Source organism: Schistosoma mansoni, chromosome 4, assembly GCF_000237925.1.
Source record: "Schistosoma mansoni strain Puerto Rico chromosome 4, complete genome".
In the NCBI taxonomy this organism is placed as follows: domain Eukaryota; kingdom Metazoa; phylum Platyhelminthes; class Trematoda; order Strigeidida; family Schistosomatidae; genus Schistosoma; species Schistosoma mansoni.
In genome coordinates this window covers 25,799,899-25,819,252 of record NC_031498.1, presented here as the reverse complement: position 1 = coordinate 25,819,252, position 19,354 = coordinate 25,799,899, and the positions used below count along the sequence as shown (strand labels likewise).

The 19,354-nt window shown below is 37.8% G+C and overlaps 1 protein-coding gene across 1 annotated transcript; it reads left to right on the top strand.

The window, feature by feature from the left end:
* Positions 1-14,707: 14,707 nt before the first annotated feature.
* Smp_149110 (hypothetical protein) lies at positions 14,708-18,058 on the top strand (the record flags this gene model as incomplete). The annotated part of the gene is made up of 6 exons (XM_018797314.1): positions 14,708-14,749; positions 14,782-14,878; positions 14,915-14,985; positions 15,513-15,833; positions 16,823-17,014; positions 17,867-18,058. 6 exons carry the CDS (start codon positions 14,708-14,710, stop codon positions 17,924-17,926), a joined length of 783 nt encoding a protein of 260 aa, XP_018652368.1. The 3' UTR covers positions 17,927-18,058.
* Between the last annotated feature and the right edge of the window lie 1,296 nt (positions 18,059-19,354).

The window sequence follows — 19,354 nt, the reverse complement described above, 5'->3', positions numbered from 1 at the left end:
CGTATCTGAAACTTTTCCAGTGCTATAAGTACGAGACGAAAGAAGCCTTTCGAGTTGTTGAAAAGAATAAAGATTTTCAGTGAAGAAAATTTTCCTTTCCGCGACATAATCTTATGGAGCTGTGCATTCGTATTTACAGTGATTCTAATGTATTCTATCGCAAGTGGCTTTTCAATTCATCCTTGATTCAAATGGGTTAATGTGTCAACTTACTCAGTACCAGTAGCTGTAATTTCAAGCAACAACAAACTGACTTTTACACTTCGAAGAGCACAACTAAAATACAGGAATTGCATGGGGTTTCACAGTGTCGATACTAACATTACGCCTAAATTTCTGTCAACGCTTGGAAAAATTGTACTGTTATGCCTTTTTCTCTGGTAATTATGACTTGAAAGGTTCGCCAGTCACAACACAGACTTATATGACCTTGGCACTAAGCCAAACGAAAGACTTATTAACCAGCACGAGTCCTTATTGATTCTTCTTGTCTAGCCCTGAACACTTGAATCCATGTCACAATCCCAGGTTCCACGCTTAATGTATGGTATTTGCCCCTTCGTACCCCATCGTATCACCTCACAACCTACTCGATAAAGAGAATATTCTACCGATTCTGTGTGCCTACACAAGCGTACGCCATAAGTTCTTCGTTATTTGCTACTGATCATGTGGAATAGACTCTCAGTAAATGCCCGTAGCAGTAAAACTAAAACCCGGTTCAGAAGTCTCTTTGATGACTTTTAGAAATTGGTTTGTGCCACCCATTAAATATCAATATAATTGTCAACGATTTATGCAAACAAGGTCTGATATCTGCATAATTGCCTGGAAGACAAAGTAGAAGCTTTGAAACTTGACTCCTTTATTTTCTTTCTCTTCCTTCTTTTTCATCTAACTATCGAAAGTCAGCTAATGTTTATATTTATCATTATCATTGTTATTGTTATCATCATTGATCCGCTGACAAAAAATATATTATTTTCGTCCCTAGTTTTTCTTTCTACTCACTCCTTTTCGATTAAAAAATGTTTTATACCCAAACATCCGGAGTTTAAATCTAAAAACAGATTACATGTGTTACACTTAAATAAATCAACTTCTTCAGATTAATTTTATTTGATAATCGTTTGCAATTAATTGCGAAATACATGGCATCATTCTGAAGTATTACTACACTAACGCTTATTCTAACGTCAAATAATACTGCAATAGTGGCATATTTTATTACTTATTTATTTATTACTTCCTCTTTTTATTCCTGTTTACTCTTAACCTGTTTTCGCAAGCACGGCTATGTATGATTCAGAATGAGTGAATGAATCAGTGATATAGAGGTTGTTCTCCTGCAATCAACATTCAGACTCACGTTTTCAATGTTATGCTGGATTAGCAATCCTAATAAGACAATTTGCAACATGCAAACTCCGACCTTTACACTAAGACTGTTTGGCTGGCACCGGATGAAAAAACCAGAAACATTCAGACAATGAAAGATATAGTTATTAGTTTTCTTAACACTTTACTCTCATGATACACTTTCCGTCCTAATAACATAGCTTTCCTTATTCTGACTTCGACTTCATTTCGATCATTTGAACTTATTGCACCATGTTAAACATTATAACTCATTGTTCGATATTACTGCATTATCTCATCTGGCGGCTCTAATCACATTTCACCCTAGCAAAAGGAGTAGTGGGGAATTAATCCACTAATTTGTCAAACCTCTGCCTACTCCACTACAGAATGTTAGGCATTGTTTAGCACTCATATCCAAGTGCCTTGCTGCTCTTTTGTTTCTCCTTTTTCCAGAATCTCGATCTCAGGGCGTAGCTATGGGGCTTCTGGTGCCTGGAACAAACTTGACGTATTAGTTTTCTCAAGGTCATAGGTCGCATCAAACTCTCTTGAAATCTACTTTATAACAACTGTGAACTTAAAAGGTCGTATTGCATGAATACTTACCACGACCAGAATTCTATCACAATTATGCCGAACTAGAATCTGGTGTGTAACGTGGGCACCATGCCACTTACAAAAATATTTTAAAAACTGCACTCAATGTAATACTAAAGTATAAACCTAATCATTAACTCTCTAAGGTATCTGGACGGATGTACTGTCATTTACTTCTATCGATATACTGTATTTAACAATCGTACTTAAGAAGCGTACTGTAAGCAAACTGATGCTGTAATTTGTAGATCATCCCTGAAAAAGTGGCGTGTTCCTGCCGTGGCAGAAATATATTATTATGAATGAATTACCATCATATTTCACGTCTATATCATTCATTTTTTCCCTTTATTTTTTCATTTTCGTCCTTTAAAGTAAAATCATTTTTCTCCCAGACCCCACAGAACCTGTTTAAGTATGACAAATATTATGTCAACATTATTAAGAATTGTGCATTACTGTATCTCCGAAGAAAGAAGGGAGAGTGGCGTTACTGACCAACAAACATGATGATGGGGAGATAACTTCAATCCACCCGTGTCTGTAGTGCAGAACATGTTAGATTACGGCTCCTAATGTCTAGGAGGATGTCACGAACTAACGGTATTGATGCGAACTAATTCATGCATAATACCTCTTTAAACTCTGTTAAAAAAGGTGAACTGGTTCCACTTCCTACCGAGTAATCCTAATACAAGCAAACTAGACAATTGGTTAAAAACGAAGCCCACTCCATACCCTATAAAATCTAAAAACAAAAAAAGAGAGTTCAAACAGCTTCTAAAGTAAAGGGAGACAGTCATTTGTATCGGAATACTGTTTTCAGCACTTTATTTTATAATTACACAATTCCATACTTCCTTCTGAACTACCTTCATTTATACAGTTCCTTATCCACTCATTCCTTGTTCACACTTATTTTTCTTTAACACATTAATAATAATAATAATATATTTCTGCAATAGCAGGTACACGCCATTTTTACAGGCATGATCTACAATTTACAACATATACTGGTTCACAGTATGCATCACAAGCAAGGTTGTTTGGTAATTATAATCTATAAAAGTTGATAGCAGTTCATTCGTTCAGATACAATGTGTTTTCATAAGAATAGTTTCCAAAGGGGCATGGCGTCCACGTATTAGGGTGTATTAGGGTTTCGGTCGTGCTAAGTATTTATGTAATGCAGCTTTTTAAGTTTATAGTTGTTATAAAGTAGGCTTGTGGAGCGCCTGGTTCGAACTATGACCTTGGGAAAACGCGTTCGTCGAGCTTGTTCCAGATGTCAGAAGTTACATAGCTTCACCCTCAGAGCAAGATTCTGAAGAGAAAAAAAGAAAAGAAAAAGAAGCCGAGGAGCAGCAAGGCATTTGGATATGAACGATAACCAATGCTTAACATTTATTAGTGGAACAGATGGAGGTATCATAAATTATTAGATTAAATTGATAATAGCTCATGTTGCAAGAGTGAAGTGTGATTAGGGGCTCCAGAGGAGAGAATGCAGTAATAAAGAACAATGAGTTGTGATATTTATCAAGGTGGAGTAGGTTCCAATGAAGGAGGGAAGTCAAGGTTGGAATGAGGAAGAAGAGATAGTGCATATAGAGAGTAGAGTGTTGAGTAAAATAGCAACCATATCCTTTACAGACTGTTTTTTTTCATCATCCGATGCCTGCCACACAGTTTTCATTTAAAGTCCGAGTTAGCATGTTAAAGGTTGTCTTAGTAGAATAGTTAATCCAGCAGAAAAATTAGAAACATGAGTCTGAATGGCGAGTATAGGAGAACAATCTCAATATCAGAGATTGATTGACTTGTTCTCATCCATAAAGAGCCTGATACAAACAAAAGTATGCTCTTATCTAATAAGGACTTCAGTGCCAGACAAATAGACTAAATGGTTACACCTTAACTACTCTACCATGAATATTGTGTGCTCTGCTTTCGTCCTTCCTTTTTCTTACACTTTTTTCAGCCCCCTGGAGATACCCCACCGAAAACAGATATGGCACGGGTGACTTCGTCCTACACCATTAGTAAAGCCTCAGATATTCGGGAGGGATGTAAGGTTGAAGCTTCTAAAAGCCCCCAACTTCGCATGTATCTATTCTCGACCATCAGCTGTATGTTGCAACGCAACCTTCATAAAGTGCGCCAAGTTTAATATTGACATGTTTCTTACGAAATCCATTTACATTCATATCTTATGAAATATCAACCCAGCTGAGTAATTTTCTACAGTGAAAATTGTATCTTCTGTAACAATTTGATGTTGCCTGTAAACCGGCATGCCTCATGTAACAAAATGTTATTTGAGAATAAATTCTTCTTATTATTATTATTATTAAACCCGTAATGGTAATGTACCAATACAACGTTTGTAAATAGTAATAATAATAATATCAATATCAAGCCAAAAGTAACTGTGCATGAGAGTCTGTACCTACTAGACTGAGGATAGTAAACCTCATAACAGCAGTCAATAGGCTAAATGAAAGAAATACGAATATATACACATGGTCTGGTTACTTCATAATTACCCAAAAAGAATACATTTAATAACAGTTCATAAATAATTCCCAGTAGTTACCATTCGTTTATTCTTCTCTAGGATGTAACGGGTACATGAGGGCTTTTAGTAATAAAATTATTCAGCTGAAAATATACTATAGAGTAAATGAAACAAATTGATTTCTGAATTTTGTCGCGTCCCCTTCATTTCACACATACTCGAGTGAAGTGGACATATTGCTCATCGCTTGTAGGTTTGCACTAGTATTTGACAATCCACTTGCTTTTACCGCATTTGTTAAAGTTAGCAGTGCTTGTTTGTTTGTACATCCGACGGAAGCACAGAACCATCTCCATCTTGACAGAGCAAAATAGCCCTGAAGTGTATAATCTTTTGGTGCTAATTTTCTGCACACTTCTATCTGTGATTTTGGCAAACATGCAGCAGTAGATGGTTTGGGATTCACGTCATCAGTAATAAGTCCTTGTCGGAAAACATGCTCCCAGCGGTCTCCGAATTCCGTCGCAAGCTGAAGCAGATGATGGTCACTTAATGGGTATATTTGTTGACTTGTTTGTGTCATCAATATATCATAGGTACTGATATGTGTGGTTTAACCAATTATTATCAGAGTGGTGAGGAGTCAGTTGTTTGACCTTGACCTCAGGAAGTTCAAAGCCAACCTCTAACTTCGTTGCCTGAGTAACGGTGTAACTGTGCTGCCAACAAGGTCACTGTTATCAATTTAGTTAGGTCACAAACACAATAAACCGTTCAAAAATTGATACAACATATTTTCGGCTGAAGAATTCTCCACTAATAGATATGTTTTTATTGGCAGCGTTTCTAATGCAGCATCATGTAAAATATACCACCAGAAGACTGCAAACAATTTTAAGCTTCAGAGAGGTCAGGATTTTACTGTTAAGAGTACAATGCACATCTTACTATAAACGGTGATCCGGAGGACACTTTCAGTTTGTCTTACTGACTATATTTGTTGGGATATCGGTGGAGTGGTACAAAGGTATTGAGAGTAAGAGATTCACCTGATGCTGTCCTTGAAGATTCGTGATCAGTTTTTATATGACATCGAAACAATAACTATAAAGTCCTGATGAATTTTACGCGTGAATTTCTTCGGCCAATGTTTTTCATAAATCATTCAAGGTTGAAAAATGAACCTGTAGTGGCTGTGAAATAACAATGAACAATCATAACAAGTCATCCATGGAGCCTAAATATTTCTTCGTTAGGTGACACGACACGACGTTGAATGCTTATTGAAAATTAGTGAGGGTCAATAAAGGTTTGTGAGGGGACATCATCAATTCTGTGTTGCTTGATCGCGCTGACTTAATAACTCCAAACGTGCATCTTTAATCCTGTGTTACATGTATAACCCTGTTAGCGAGACTGTATTTATTCTTCAGAAGTTCTTATAGAGATTCAGTCATTGTGTTTATAAAGCTTGTAACATAAATAAGGTAATTAATACCAATGGAAGATCTAAATACCATCAATCTTCTAAGGGAAGATGATTTCATCCGGAAGGTTTGAATGATTGTGTTAAGTTACTACAATCTCACATTGGTCGATAGCATTGGAGAATTCAATGAAAACATTTTATTCGACCATTAAATTTTGTATATATAAAAGGCTTCGAAGCAGAGCCTAACAATAATACTAAGAACGAATTTCGGAGCCTTTAGACCAGAGCTATCAGGAGTGCTACAGAAATAACTAGTTTTGAATACGATAACACCACCAGTTTTAACTTCTTTGACGTAGTCCCACAGCTGTGTATTGCAGAAAGTACTAAGTGTTTGATCAATAAATCAACATTGAAATGTTTTTGACGGCTGTGACGTGGGACTGACATGCGTTATTGGTGATCGCAACAATTTAGTCAAGACTATATATTGCTGCTGCAAACTGGTATTCTCGTGCTGAACTGTGTGGTCATAGGCACTTAAAATATTACTTTATCGCTGAACTATAACATCTGGGGAACGTGATAATTATTTTTCAGGATGATAACTCTCAGGATCTACATCGTTTTGCAACAGCACTTATCACTTACCAAGTAGAACAGTACTGTAAGAGAACACGTATGATGAACTGTGATGGCATTTTCAATTCTTATATCCAAGATCTAATATGTATTGGATATGCAGATGAAATTTCTTGTAGTTGTCACATAGATGATCATAAGACCCAGTAATGACTTGGGTGTCTTAGTTAAAAGTTGACATCGTAGCTGTAAATAATTCTCCAAAATCAATAGCTCATTAAGTGTTCGACATTGGATGCTGACCACATTTGTTTAAGTGGACTTGTTTAACTGAAGGGTTTTAGTCATGCATTCGTACCAGATCACGTTACGAACCAGCGTGGGACACAGCTCCTACGTTCGCTAGCCAGATTAGAGCAAACGCTTCTCGATATATTGATAAAGTGTCAAATATATCTTTCCGATCTCTTCGCATCTAACTTCTGATTTCGATTGGTTGGCGAAAGCTTCGAATATAGAAGGTGTTACTGGTTTATAGTTACAAATACTAGAAAACTAGTCGCAACTTCTGTGGTGAGACCGACGTGATCTGGTACACCAAGCGCATAAACTGTGAGTCTGTTCCTTTTTAGAATTTCATTATTAATTGTTTTTCTTTATTTGTTTTATATATATTTTGATATACCTTTTTTCGGATATATTTTAATTATATATTTTTCGTTCTAATAATACCATGACGGAACAGACACCTAAGGTTTTTAAGTTGAAAACTATTCCCCCACCCTCGATTCAGTTAACGCCTTTTTGGCCTGACAATATCGAGTCCTGGTTCTGCTACACAGAAGCTGACTTTTGCGAGCACGGAATCATGGACTCGCTCACGCGGTTCCTCGCTGTAGTTAAGGCGTTACCGCGCGAATTTAACAGGTACGTAACACCTAGTATGTTTACTAGTGATGTTTCGGAACCTTACAAAACACTCAAGCGGTCGATCCTAAAACGCGGAGATCTAACCGATCGACAACGGTTGGATCAATTACTTAACAGTAACGACCTGCAATATGGTTCCGCGACGGACATGTTCTTAAGGGTGAGAGAAGTAATAGTTCAAAGAACTTTCGACGATGGCCTATTTAAACAACTCTTCCTGTCTAAACTCCCGAAACAAGTGCAGGCAGTTCTCGTCTCGTTCCAAAACAACGCCGCAGACGAACTAGCTTCATCTGCCGATCAAATTTTAGAGATTGCCAGGTCCACCAACGCCGAGGTCTTTTCAGTCAAAGAAAAGCCTCAAACAACCCTGAATGACATCCCTGAATTATGTCATACACTCACACGCTACCTTCGATTTCGCAATGATCGTAGTCGGTCAAGAAGAAGCATACCACGTAGGCGATCTGTCTCTCGTGGTCGAGAGGTAATCCCGACTGGTGCTGGTATCATAACCAGTATGGCAATTCTTCTAGAAATTGCAGGAAGCCCTGCATTTACCCGATCTCTAAGGCAACCGACACGAATAAGAATTCGGGAAACTTCCAAGCCGGCACGAAAGTTCGCTACCTCGTCGACACCAGCACAGAAGTTAGCGTTCTTCCAGCAAATCCCAACGACAGACTTCACGAGTCGGTTTTAAGTTTACAGGCGGCTAACGGAAAACCGATGGCTACATACGGTAAAAGGTACGTCTACCTTAACGTGGGTTTACGCAAACCCATACACTGTATTTTCGTTGTTTCAGATGTTTCTATGCCAATCATTGGTGTAGACCTGTTACAATACCACAATCTACTCATCGACACACGCTCACGAAGGTTAATAGTTGGAAACACTAAGTTATCTGTTTGCGTAGCTCCTTTTTCTAGTTGCAGATTATCCCCAGTCACAATTAAGCACGCCATAAACCACCTATATCAATCGTTACTCGACAAACAATCCGGGATATATCAACCGCAACCGAAATTGCTTTGTGTAACCAGAAATGTTACACATCACATCTCGACTACGGGACCACCTGTATTCTCGAAAGCACGCCGACTGGCTCCCGAAAAGCTTAGTTTGGCCAAAAACGAATTCGATCACATGATAGAGTTAGGAATAATTCGACCATCAAATAGCCCATGGTCACCTCCCTTGCACATGCTCTCTAAAACGGACAGCAATGATTGGCGTCCAACTGGTGATTATCGGCGTCTGAATGTTTATACCATTCCCGATCGTTACCCGTTGCTTCACATCCACGATTTGACAGCTACCTTGAAAGGTACAACTGTCTTTTCGAAAATCGACTTAGTTAAGGCTTACAACCAAATACCTATGGCAACCGACGACATTCCAAAAACCACCATCATCACTTCTTTCGGCCTCTACGAATTCTTACAAATGCCTTTCGGCTTAAGAAATGCCGCTCAAACCTTCCAAAGGTTCATAGACGACGTCTTCCGAGGTCTCAACTTCGTACATGCGTATGTTATTATTATTATTATTCACAAACAATTTATGGGTACATAAGTGCTGTGAAGAAACCATTTCGGGTTTCTTCAAAAAATGCAATAATACACAATTTTCAATAATGTTAACATTGCATATGCCATGTTTGAGAAAGGAAGGAAAAGGAAGATAAAATATTAATAATAGAATAGTGATAATAGTAATAATAAATCAGGTTCAGTGTAATTAGCAAGAATTTAGATGACTGCCTCATAGCAAGTCCGGACAGAGAATCACATCTCCAACATCTGGACATTGTTTTCGATCGACTCCAAAGGCATGGCATTACTGTAAACATTCAGAAATGCCAAATGGGAACCAACTCCTTAGACTTCTTAGGACACACTATTGATCCTCAAGGCATCCGACCCCTTAGAAGCAAAGTGGTGGCCATTCTGGATTACCCAGAACCGACCACGATCAAGCAGTTGCGAACTTTCAACGGCCTTGTAAATTTCTACAGACGGTTCATACCTAAATGCGCATCTCTTATGAAACCGTTAACCGGCCAGGTTCGTGGAAATGCAAAATCAATTAGTTTAGACGACACAGCCCGTAAAGCATTCTCCACAGTTAAGGAACACATCGCTAAAGCAACCCTGCTTGCGCATCAGGACACTCAAGCACCCATTAGTATTTGCCGTAGACGCATGCGATTCAGTAATCAGAGGAGTCTTACAACAATGAGCTAAACACTCTTGGCAGCCTTTATGATTTTTCTCGAGACGGTTGCTTGACGCGGAATCTAGGTACAGCACTTTCGGAAGGGAACTCCTAGCTATGTATTGTGCTGTACGACATTTCCAACATTCCATCGAAGGAGGAGAATTCACGCTTTTTGCCGACCATAAACCTCTTACCTTCTCTTTAAGTTCATCTTCAGACAAGTACTCACCGCGAGAGTCTCGACAACTCGACTACATTTCGCAATTTCAGATATTCAACACATTTCTGGAGCTAACAATGTAGTCGCAGACGCTTTGTCTCGAATGAGTTCCTTGAACAGTTTCCAGAGAATCGACCTTCTTAAACTCTCTCAGCTTCAGAAAGAAGACATTGATCTTCAGCATGAGTTATACTCGACAACTCTTAAACTACGTATTAAGCAGATGGGAACAGGTAAGGAAAACGTACTATGTGACACATCTACATGTAGGGATCATCCAATCGCTCCAAAACATTGTCGACGCAACGTCTTCAATACGTTGCACAATCTTTCTCATCCAGGTGTTCGTGCATCAATCAAGCTTATAGCCGAACGGTTTCGCTGGCCTGGTATGAATAAAGACGTGAGGGAGTGGGCACGCTCCTGTGTAAACTGTTAGAAATCTAAGGTCATAAGACACAACAAATGTCCCTTAGGCTCTTTCAAAACCCCTGACTCTCGTTTCGACCACGTCCATCTAGATTTGGTAGGACCCTTACCCGACTCAAACGGATACTCTTATCTCTTAACATGCGTAGACCGTTTCACTCGATGGCCAGAAGCAGTACCGATTAAGGACATTACTGCTGAAACAGTGGCTCGCGCTTTCGTCGAACGATGGGTAGCAAATTTCGGCTGCCCTTCCACGATCACTACAGACCGCGAACGCCAGTTCGAATCTGGACTTTTCCGTTGTCTCACCTCACTATTAGGAATCACGCGTTTCCGAACGACCGCCTACCATCCACAAGCAAACGGGTTGGTAGAACGTTTTCATCAACAACTTAAAGCTTCAGCTACAAACGTTTCACAGTGGACAGATGCTCTTCCACTCGTCTTGTTAGGTATCCGCAATGTAGTGAAAGCTGACATTGGATACACTGCATCTCAACTCGTTTGTGGAACGTGACTCCGACTTCCAGGATAATTCGTAGATCCTTCGGCTTCTTCATTGAACATGGATCTAAACTCTTACACGAGCAGGCTTACAAACGCTATGCGTTCAGTTAAACCTGCTCACACACGATCGGAATCAACTGATGTTTTCGTTCAACCTGACCTACGACATTGCACACACGTCTTCGTTCATCGAGACTCACATCGACGGCATGAACGATAGCATCAGTATCGATCGCCTCAAAGCAGCGTACTTAGAAGGAAACCCTAGCTACATCGATTTTCCTTCGGTACGTTCGAACGACACGGCTACCACACTCGTAGTACCCCACACGACAGTCGACACACACCTCGATACTCCGTCAACGTCAGAAAATAAACATAAGGCAACACGTTCTGGAAGAAGAGTAAGATTTCCAGAACACTTAAACGACTATTGCACGTAGGACACAAACTTTATCTCGAATTCCCTTTTCATTATTTATTGTAAAAAATATTTTTTTTAATGTACTCATTTTTTTATATATTTATTTAAAAAAACATTTTTTTACGTATGAGCGTACATATATAGCTTTTTTATAAAAAAACAATTTTTTTACAATCGCTTTTACGCTGTTGCAAGTGTATTAGCTTATTTATTTTTTCCTCGCTTATCTTGTGTCCTTATGCAAGTACGAGTGTATTTTCGACAAGCACTTACACGTTCTACTTTTCCCCTTTTCCAGGACGGCTGGAAAAGAACGAGGACGTTTCACAAGGAACCGAAATTGTCATTGTTCTTTGTTTCCTTATTACTATGTTGTAAATTATGGTCCCTTAGTGTAAGCAAAGACGACCAGAAAAGTGTTTACCAACGACAAAGTCGTTGGGTTTAAACTTCTGGCTGGTCACGTCTTAGGGTCATCACTACCTCACTAGGGGGGAGTGATCTGTAGCAGTAAATAATTCTCCAAAATCAATAGCTCATTAAGTGTTCGACATTGGATGCTGACCACATTTGTTTAAGTGGACTTGTTTAACTGAAGGGTTTTGGTCATGCATTCGTACCAGATCACGTTACGAACCAGCGTGGGACACAGCTCCTACGTTCGCTAGCCAGATTAGAGCAAACGCTTCTCGATATATTGATAAAGTGTCAAATATATCTTTCCGATCTCTTCGCATCTAACTTCTGATTTCGATTGGTTGGCGAAAGCTTCGAATATAGAAGGTGTTACTGGTTTATAGTTACAAATACTAGAAAACTAGTCGTATCTTCAACCTCGAACACCTCAGTATGTGTCAAAACAATAGAGATCAAGTATTCATTCACTTCCTTATTTATTATAGGCGTTATATTTCTTATTATCGTATGTCGGATGTTGAAAAGCATTGTGTTTAAAGAGGTAATCTCCCGCTCCACTGTGACTGTCCCATGATCAACATAAATACCTATTCATTACTGTTGTATTAATCATATGACTTTAAATAAATCCAGGAAATGAACTGCTCTGTAAGTCTTTGACATTGATGTTGTTCTCATCAATTCTGTTGAACAGGCCTTAGCTGAAGGAGTTCGGTCACTCATTGGCGCCAGACCACTATTAAGCACTCCATGATACAGTCCTTTGCAATAACTAAGCATCTTAGATAAAAAGCTTCTCAACGCAATAAATACTTTTCAAATGTATCTTCGGAATAATCCATTCCTGATTTGACCGGGTTTTGGAACTGTCGATTATATAGGTCTAACAGACAAAAGCTTTGTAAAACCATGGAAATTCACAATATTTTGACATGATCACTCTTTGCTTTTACTTTCCAAACCGATTGGAATTGTGCATTTATTGATTGTGGGTTGAGCCACACTTCCATAACCGGTGGCAGTCATTGTTGCAACATGTAAAGAAGCTTACAAATCTTGATACTTTTATTTTTGACACTTCCATAGACATAAATATTGCATTTTGAAGAAACTGTACGTGATCTATCCAAAAAGAATTGAATAATATTGCTTTATTCATAGGAACGTTGAATTTTCGAAAATGCAGATCATTTTGTGTTGCTTATCAAGTTGTCTATTCAATGTAATTTAGGTTTTTATCGTTTGTTTGTTAAAGGATTATTGTTAAACTAAGTGGTTGGTAGTATTTTTTAAGTAGCAATGTGTATCAAAAATTACAACATAATAAAAAGTGTTTTTACCCGATTACTTCGTTTTTAATTTCGACTGAGTAAGGTCACAAGTCTCTGAACTAACGTACACAGTTACTACCGATCACAGACCTCTTTGGCTTGAAACAAATGACTAGATAAGGTGGATTCAATAGCGATTCTAAGATTACCTTATGGAGGAACAAAACATGGAAAGTTCTTTGTTTTTTATCCCCCCTCCAACTGAATTCACAAAAAGTACAAACAGATTGATTATTCGCAAATGAACTTAGAACTGTAGCTGGAATCATTTCATGACATTGCAGATGCAACAGAGTAATGAGTGAAATCTGGACAAAGCAAAAAGATGTAGTAAACCTGAAAAATTGATGACAAACCTGACCTGGATATGTTTTTTGAAACATTGCATATGACGTGTCGAAGACAAATTATTTGGTTTAAAGAACCAATAGTACTCAATAGATCACAACACCTTTTTACTGCTTGTATGTCATCTTAACAGTTTTTATTTGATATACAGTTATCAGTCTACTTTCATTTCAACCTTATTTAATCCACTTTTACCAATTTTTATGGATGCCCTGACACGTATGTGTGCAGCCGAATTGTCCAAATTGCCTAGCGCAAAGGCCTAAAAGTTTTCAGATAATCGCGTCTTCTCATTGATCAGCAGTATTAGAAGAAACCTCAGTGCGCTGTGATGCGGAATGGAAAGTGGCGACTAAATGGTAGAAGTTATTAGTTGATGGAAAAATAAAGTAGCAGTAAGTCATTATGGGGTCCCTTGTCAAGCTCTGTGAAAAATATTGGTTCCAAACCTGGAAGATCACATGAAATTAATTTGTACTGTTCAGATGGTAGTGAACTTGAGCTCTAAATAGCAATCTAATCTTGTGGCTAATTATCGGATGTCATCTAGAATAAAGGATTGAGCGGTGTTTCGCATCAAAAAAGAATATGAATGGAAATTGCTTTAAGAAGAACGACTAAAAATTATTTCAAATAAAACCCAAGTGCTATCCAGAATATCTGAAATCTCTGATTCACAGCCAACTCAGAAAAGGATGGTTGGGAGCATATGACCATGAAAAAGCTAAAGAACAGACGACCGAGACAGAGTTTATATTTTAACAACCGCGGTAGTGTGTGAGTTTTTTTACCATTCATACAGAGAAACAACAGGTGTTGAATATAAATATGTTAACATATAAAACGTGACAAATAGGAAAAGATGTGGTTTTCATTTTCTCGTTACAAAAGTCATTGTACGTACACGTCACAATACGTTTAAATCAATGCACTATAGTAACACAAATAGTGGTGAACTTTGAAAAATTCACAAATCTGGGTTAACAAACTGAATTTTTAAGCATACAGACAAAAATAAACTCTATTTTTGATGCTGTCAACAAATGTGATTAGTAAGACTAGTCCTGTTTGTATATCAGAAGAACTAAGACGTAAATTCTACTACGAGATTCACTTAAACTCTTACTTAAGGATTGGGGAGGAAACATTTTAATCAGGCACACAAGAGGACTTCACTATTCGGTTCGGAAAACGAGCCACAGTATTTCGAGGAACCATATAGAGAGAATACCAGCTATCCAACCTATAAATATCTTAAGACGAACAATCGTTTCACTGACGAAATCGTGAACAAACAACCAGCTTCATTTAGTCAGACTAGACAAGTAAATTTCTAATAAAATCTCTTGTAAATACTTATATTCTTTAGGTGGATAATATCAGCATGGAACATTCCCGAAAACCAAAACTTCGCGAATTTGAACATGTAACATAAAATCGTTTGTGACAGACATTTAGACTGAATCCCGTGATGAAGTTCTGGAAAGTGGAAGTTCAGATTCCATGGAAAGAACTCATGAAAATGCCCATACTACTGTCTTGCAATCAGGAGAAGGTTGGTAGTATTTCATTTGTGTCAAAGTAAAAATAGAGGACAATAAACACACATATTCTCAGGAGATTGAGAATTTAGATGAAAATCCCCGAAATCATACCAATGGAGTAAGTCTTGATAGTGTGCTGATTAAATTTACATTTGAAAACTCAGGGCACAAATAATCCTCTAGACATTGAACAAAACTATGTATCAAACCAGAAAGTCTGAATAATGGATGCTACAATGGTAAACTCCGACTCTAAGACTGACTTTTCGGATGAAAGAAAAAAGTGAAATATATCATTACCAAGCTCGCCTTTAAATATAGGGAAACGAAGTATATTATGTATAGTTAGCATCAAGTTGAAACGTATTTAGCTTAAATATATTAGGTAGAGAGATGTAAATGCAACAATAGGAAAGCCATTTAAGTAAACTCAACATGAGATTTGTAAAATGAGTTAAAGTGTATTTTAAGTATCCAAGCGGTACATAGAGTAAGAACTTGTAATGTATTTGTGGTGATACACAACAATTGTGATTTTCGTTGGATGTTAGGGCGAAAATAAGTAGCAATTTCTGGGTGCTTATTTGAACATTGGGCATATAATTAAATGTAAATCTAAACATTACATAAATCTAAATTTTTCAGAACATAGAGAACGACAAGGTGGATTATCTGATTCAGGCAGCCAAGGAAAGGGCCAAAAGAAGAGAACTCGATAAGCAAAACAGTAATGAAAATCAACTTTTGTTTGATGCGTCGCAGAAACCCAAAAGAAATCCAGAATATCAAAGAGGACTTTTAAACGCGCCGTGGTATACCAATCCAGAAGAAGGAATCGGTTCTGAAAATGTGCAAAGATATTACTCAAGGTCTGTGAAACCAATATCAAACTCATTACAAAAGATTTCAAAATCTAAAAGCACAACTCAACAAGACTTCCCAAAGTACTCTTTACAAGAGCTAAAGGTAAGTAAATTAAGTTGTAGGAAATAGTAAAGGATGTACATTATTATAAATACCAAAAACATGTGAAGTAAGGTTAAGGAAGAATAACGTAAATAGCGTGACTTCATAGCCTGTCCAGACCGGCTAACAGTTCAATCTTTTAAAGGACACAATATCCTTATTTTGGGGATTTTCCCCGGACCTGGGGAAATTTGGGGGGTTCTGGGCCATTTTGCCAGGGTTTTCTATTGCGGATTCCCCGAAATTTACCCGAAAAGAACAAAATTTCCCCCAAAATAGGGAGATTGAGACGCCGTCACCGGCAATTTTAACCGAAATTTAAATGAAATTGTGCATGGACATACATAATAAGGAGTTCTATGTCATTTTTATCTGATTGTTTGGCACGGGTATGCAGCTTATGGGATGGGACTTCCCAGTGTATTCTTAACACCTGTGTTGTTCGTGAATTAATTTACGCTGTAAGCAGTCGTTTGTTGACGCCTAGTGGACTGCTTTTTTACTTTTAAAAAACAAAGCACCGCCGAATTTTATTTGGGGCCTGTATTGCTAAACCAATTGTTACATTTTTAATAGTTCCTGTATTAAAAATTGATTATAACTACAAATGTGACCCCACTTAGTCTACCTATCATTTTGAGTGGGCGTTATAAATCTATAATTGCAAGAAGTGATAGATGTGAATAAATTGTTTTAAGGTTTTGAAAACTTAATTTAATGATTCATACATCAGTTTGTTCCAAATGATAAATGTGTCACCATTTGTGATTGTTTGTACCTTGTAAATCTGCCGGTGATAGTCCTTGTGTAGTTTACATTTAACTTAATACGTAAAGGAGCTGATTTCACATCAGTATCTTCTGTTAAGAATTCAGAAAAACAAAGAAACTATTTAATTATTACTTGGTATAACAGAATGTAGTACGAAGCTACTTCACTTTCAGCTGTAGAATATTTAAAATGATCTCTATTTATTTTGAACTCCCCAGGAATGTAGGCAAAGAAGAAGTTACCATGGGAACAAAGAGTCATTGGAATGGCCTTTCAGTGAGACAAATGGTAGTACTAAAGAAGAAGATGAACTGGGAGGATCGCACTATCATAGGTCTTCGGCAGTAATTGGACAAGGTTTTCTGGAGAAATTCGGTCCAAAATCACCATCTCTAAATAAAAAGCGGACGGTGAGTCAGTGCACAACTACGTACGAAGTAGACAACTGTTCGATATAAAAATAGGATTTCTTAAGCCTCGTTTATATGCTAGGAATATAAATAATGTAACACTAGCTCATGAAGTCATCGAAGTTCGATCTAAACCACAGGATGATTGTAACTAATCACTAGAAACGGTAGGCAGTACGGTCTAAAGTCTGACGCGGATGGGTTCCCTGGTTGTACACCTTTAAATCTATACTGTTTCGAGGTCTTCCTACTACAATTTCAGTCACCGCTTCTACCCCTTCTATTAGTCATCTATCAAAATATGTAGAAGATAAAGGCAGTATGCGATCTTTCAATAAAGCAGCGAGCATATTATTCTAAATGACAGAATATTTAGCCAATGAGACCAACTATGGAGGTAAAGATGCCGAAATCCAATTATTTGATTGATTTTTGTCTTGATAACTTCATCTCGCAGTGCTAATGTTGTGACTCAAGGCAATGTACATTGTTAGGTTTTATGCTGCCAATGATTGACTGAGATTACTACTTGTGATCTGAGTATCTTGTAACTTTACCCATCGTTTGATGGTTAAGTTCGAAAAGACGTTTCCCGTTAGAACTTCTAGTGTACAACAATGTCAAATGGGTTTATCTTTACGTTTGATTTTCATCTGGATAAACTCACTGTTTGTTTTGATACGATACTACATACGATGTTATATATATTAAGAAATTATGGATAGTTTACCTGTATTCTAGTTCTGATGAATGTATGAATACTTTCATACCGTAGAACCAACCGAACTATGCAGATTATGTAAATAAAACGAATGTTTTCTCAGTTTTTAATTAACCGTGTTTGTATTCCAGAATGATACTCCAGTAGCAGCGTCTATGCTACGAAATAGCCCATATGCGTTTCACGGATAAATAGACTAAAGGACCAATTTTAAAATTATGTTCACAAATATTTTAAACTTTTTATTAGCTTGTTTTCATTATGAATGCTTGCTTCTTAAAACTCCTTCTCTCACGTCATAATATAACCAAAACTATTATTTTACATTATTTGTTTTATGTAAAAGTTCATTTCAATTTTTGTAATATTTTAACATTGTCATAGTACATTATTTCGTGACCGGTTTTAAGATAAATAAATTCATTTATGAGTAACATTGTAAAATAATTGTAGAACCTTTCTATCATTGATCATTATTGTTGTTATTACGACAAACATTGAATGCTTTCACCATTAAAAATAAACTATGGTTAGGATTTTTCCTGCTAATATATTACCTTAAGGCTAAATTCTAACTTTAAAAACTCGACCGTAGCTGCTTCCTTGACGTGGTGGTCGGGCTTGTCTATCGTGATGACCCAATCGAGCTATATTGGCTGGAACATATGTTCCTGTAGGTTCTACCATGCCAGACAGGTCGATTGGAGAATGATAAGACTAAAAGCAGCAACTCAAGGTCCGAAGGCGAAGTCGTACTGCTGATTGTAGAGGGGTGTGACAGCAGTAAGGTGTTTCTCTCGGACAACTGGCATCTGCAGCGATGCTGCCTTCTCACAAGGAAGTGGTTAGAAAAAGGTTGACCCTAAAAATTTAACGCCTCACCTTAGGGACAATCGTCGTTGCCTACTCTCTCACTCACTGCAGCTCAGATGATGTACAAGATGAGTTTTACAGAAAGCTTACCGATCTCCGAAAAGCTAGGAGTTCCGATGTTGTAATAGTGGCTGGTGACTTTAATGCTCAAGTAGGTAAACTAAGAGAAAGGGAAAGATACCTGGGTAGATCTTATGGTGTCGTGACTAAAAGAACAGATAATGGCGACCGTCTGTTGAAGCTACGCTCAGATAACCTCCTGTTTCTTGCAAATACTAACTTTGAACACAAGGAAAAACATCTTTTGACATGGCGACCCCCGAATTCGTCCTAACGTTGGACCCAATTAGATCACATCGCTATCAGCCACCGATGGAGGGGCTCGATAGAAGACTGTCGCTCATTCTGGAGCACATGTTTAGATTCAGATCATGCTCTAGTGCGAGCACGTATCTGTCTGCGTCTTACTGAACGCAGGAAAGACGCTGCAAGGAAACCTCTTAGGGTTCTACTTAATGATAGAAAAGCTAGGAATATATCTCAGGAAAGACTGGAAAAACAGTTAGACAGACATGTAAGTTGTGCCCACCTCGAGGCAGAGTGGAATGACATCCGAAAAGCTGTGGAAACAGCAGTGATATCTGCTAGTATGGTAAACCATAAGGTTAGGTAGAAACACTGCATCTCAGCAGCATTTACCGCACTGATAGATGCTCGAAAACTCATCCCATCTGGTTTTGAACATA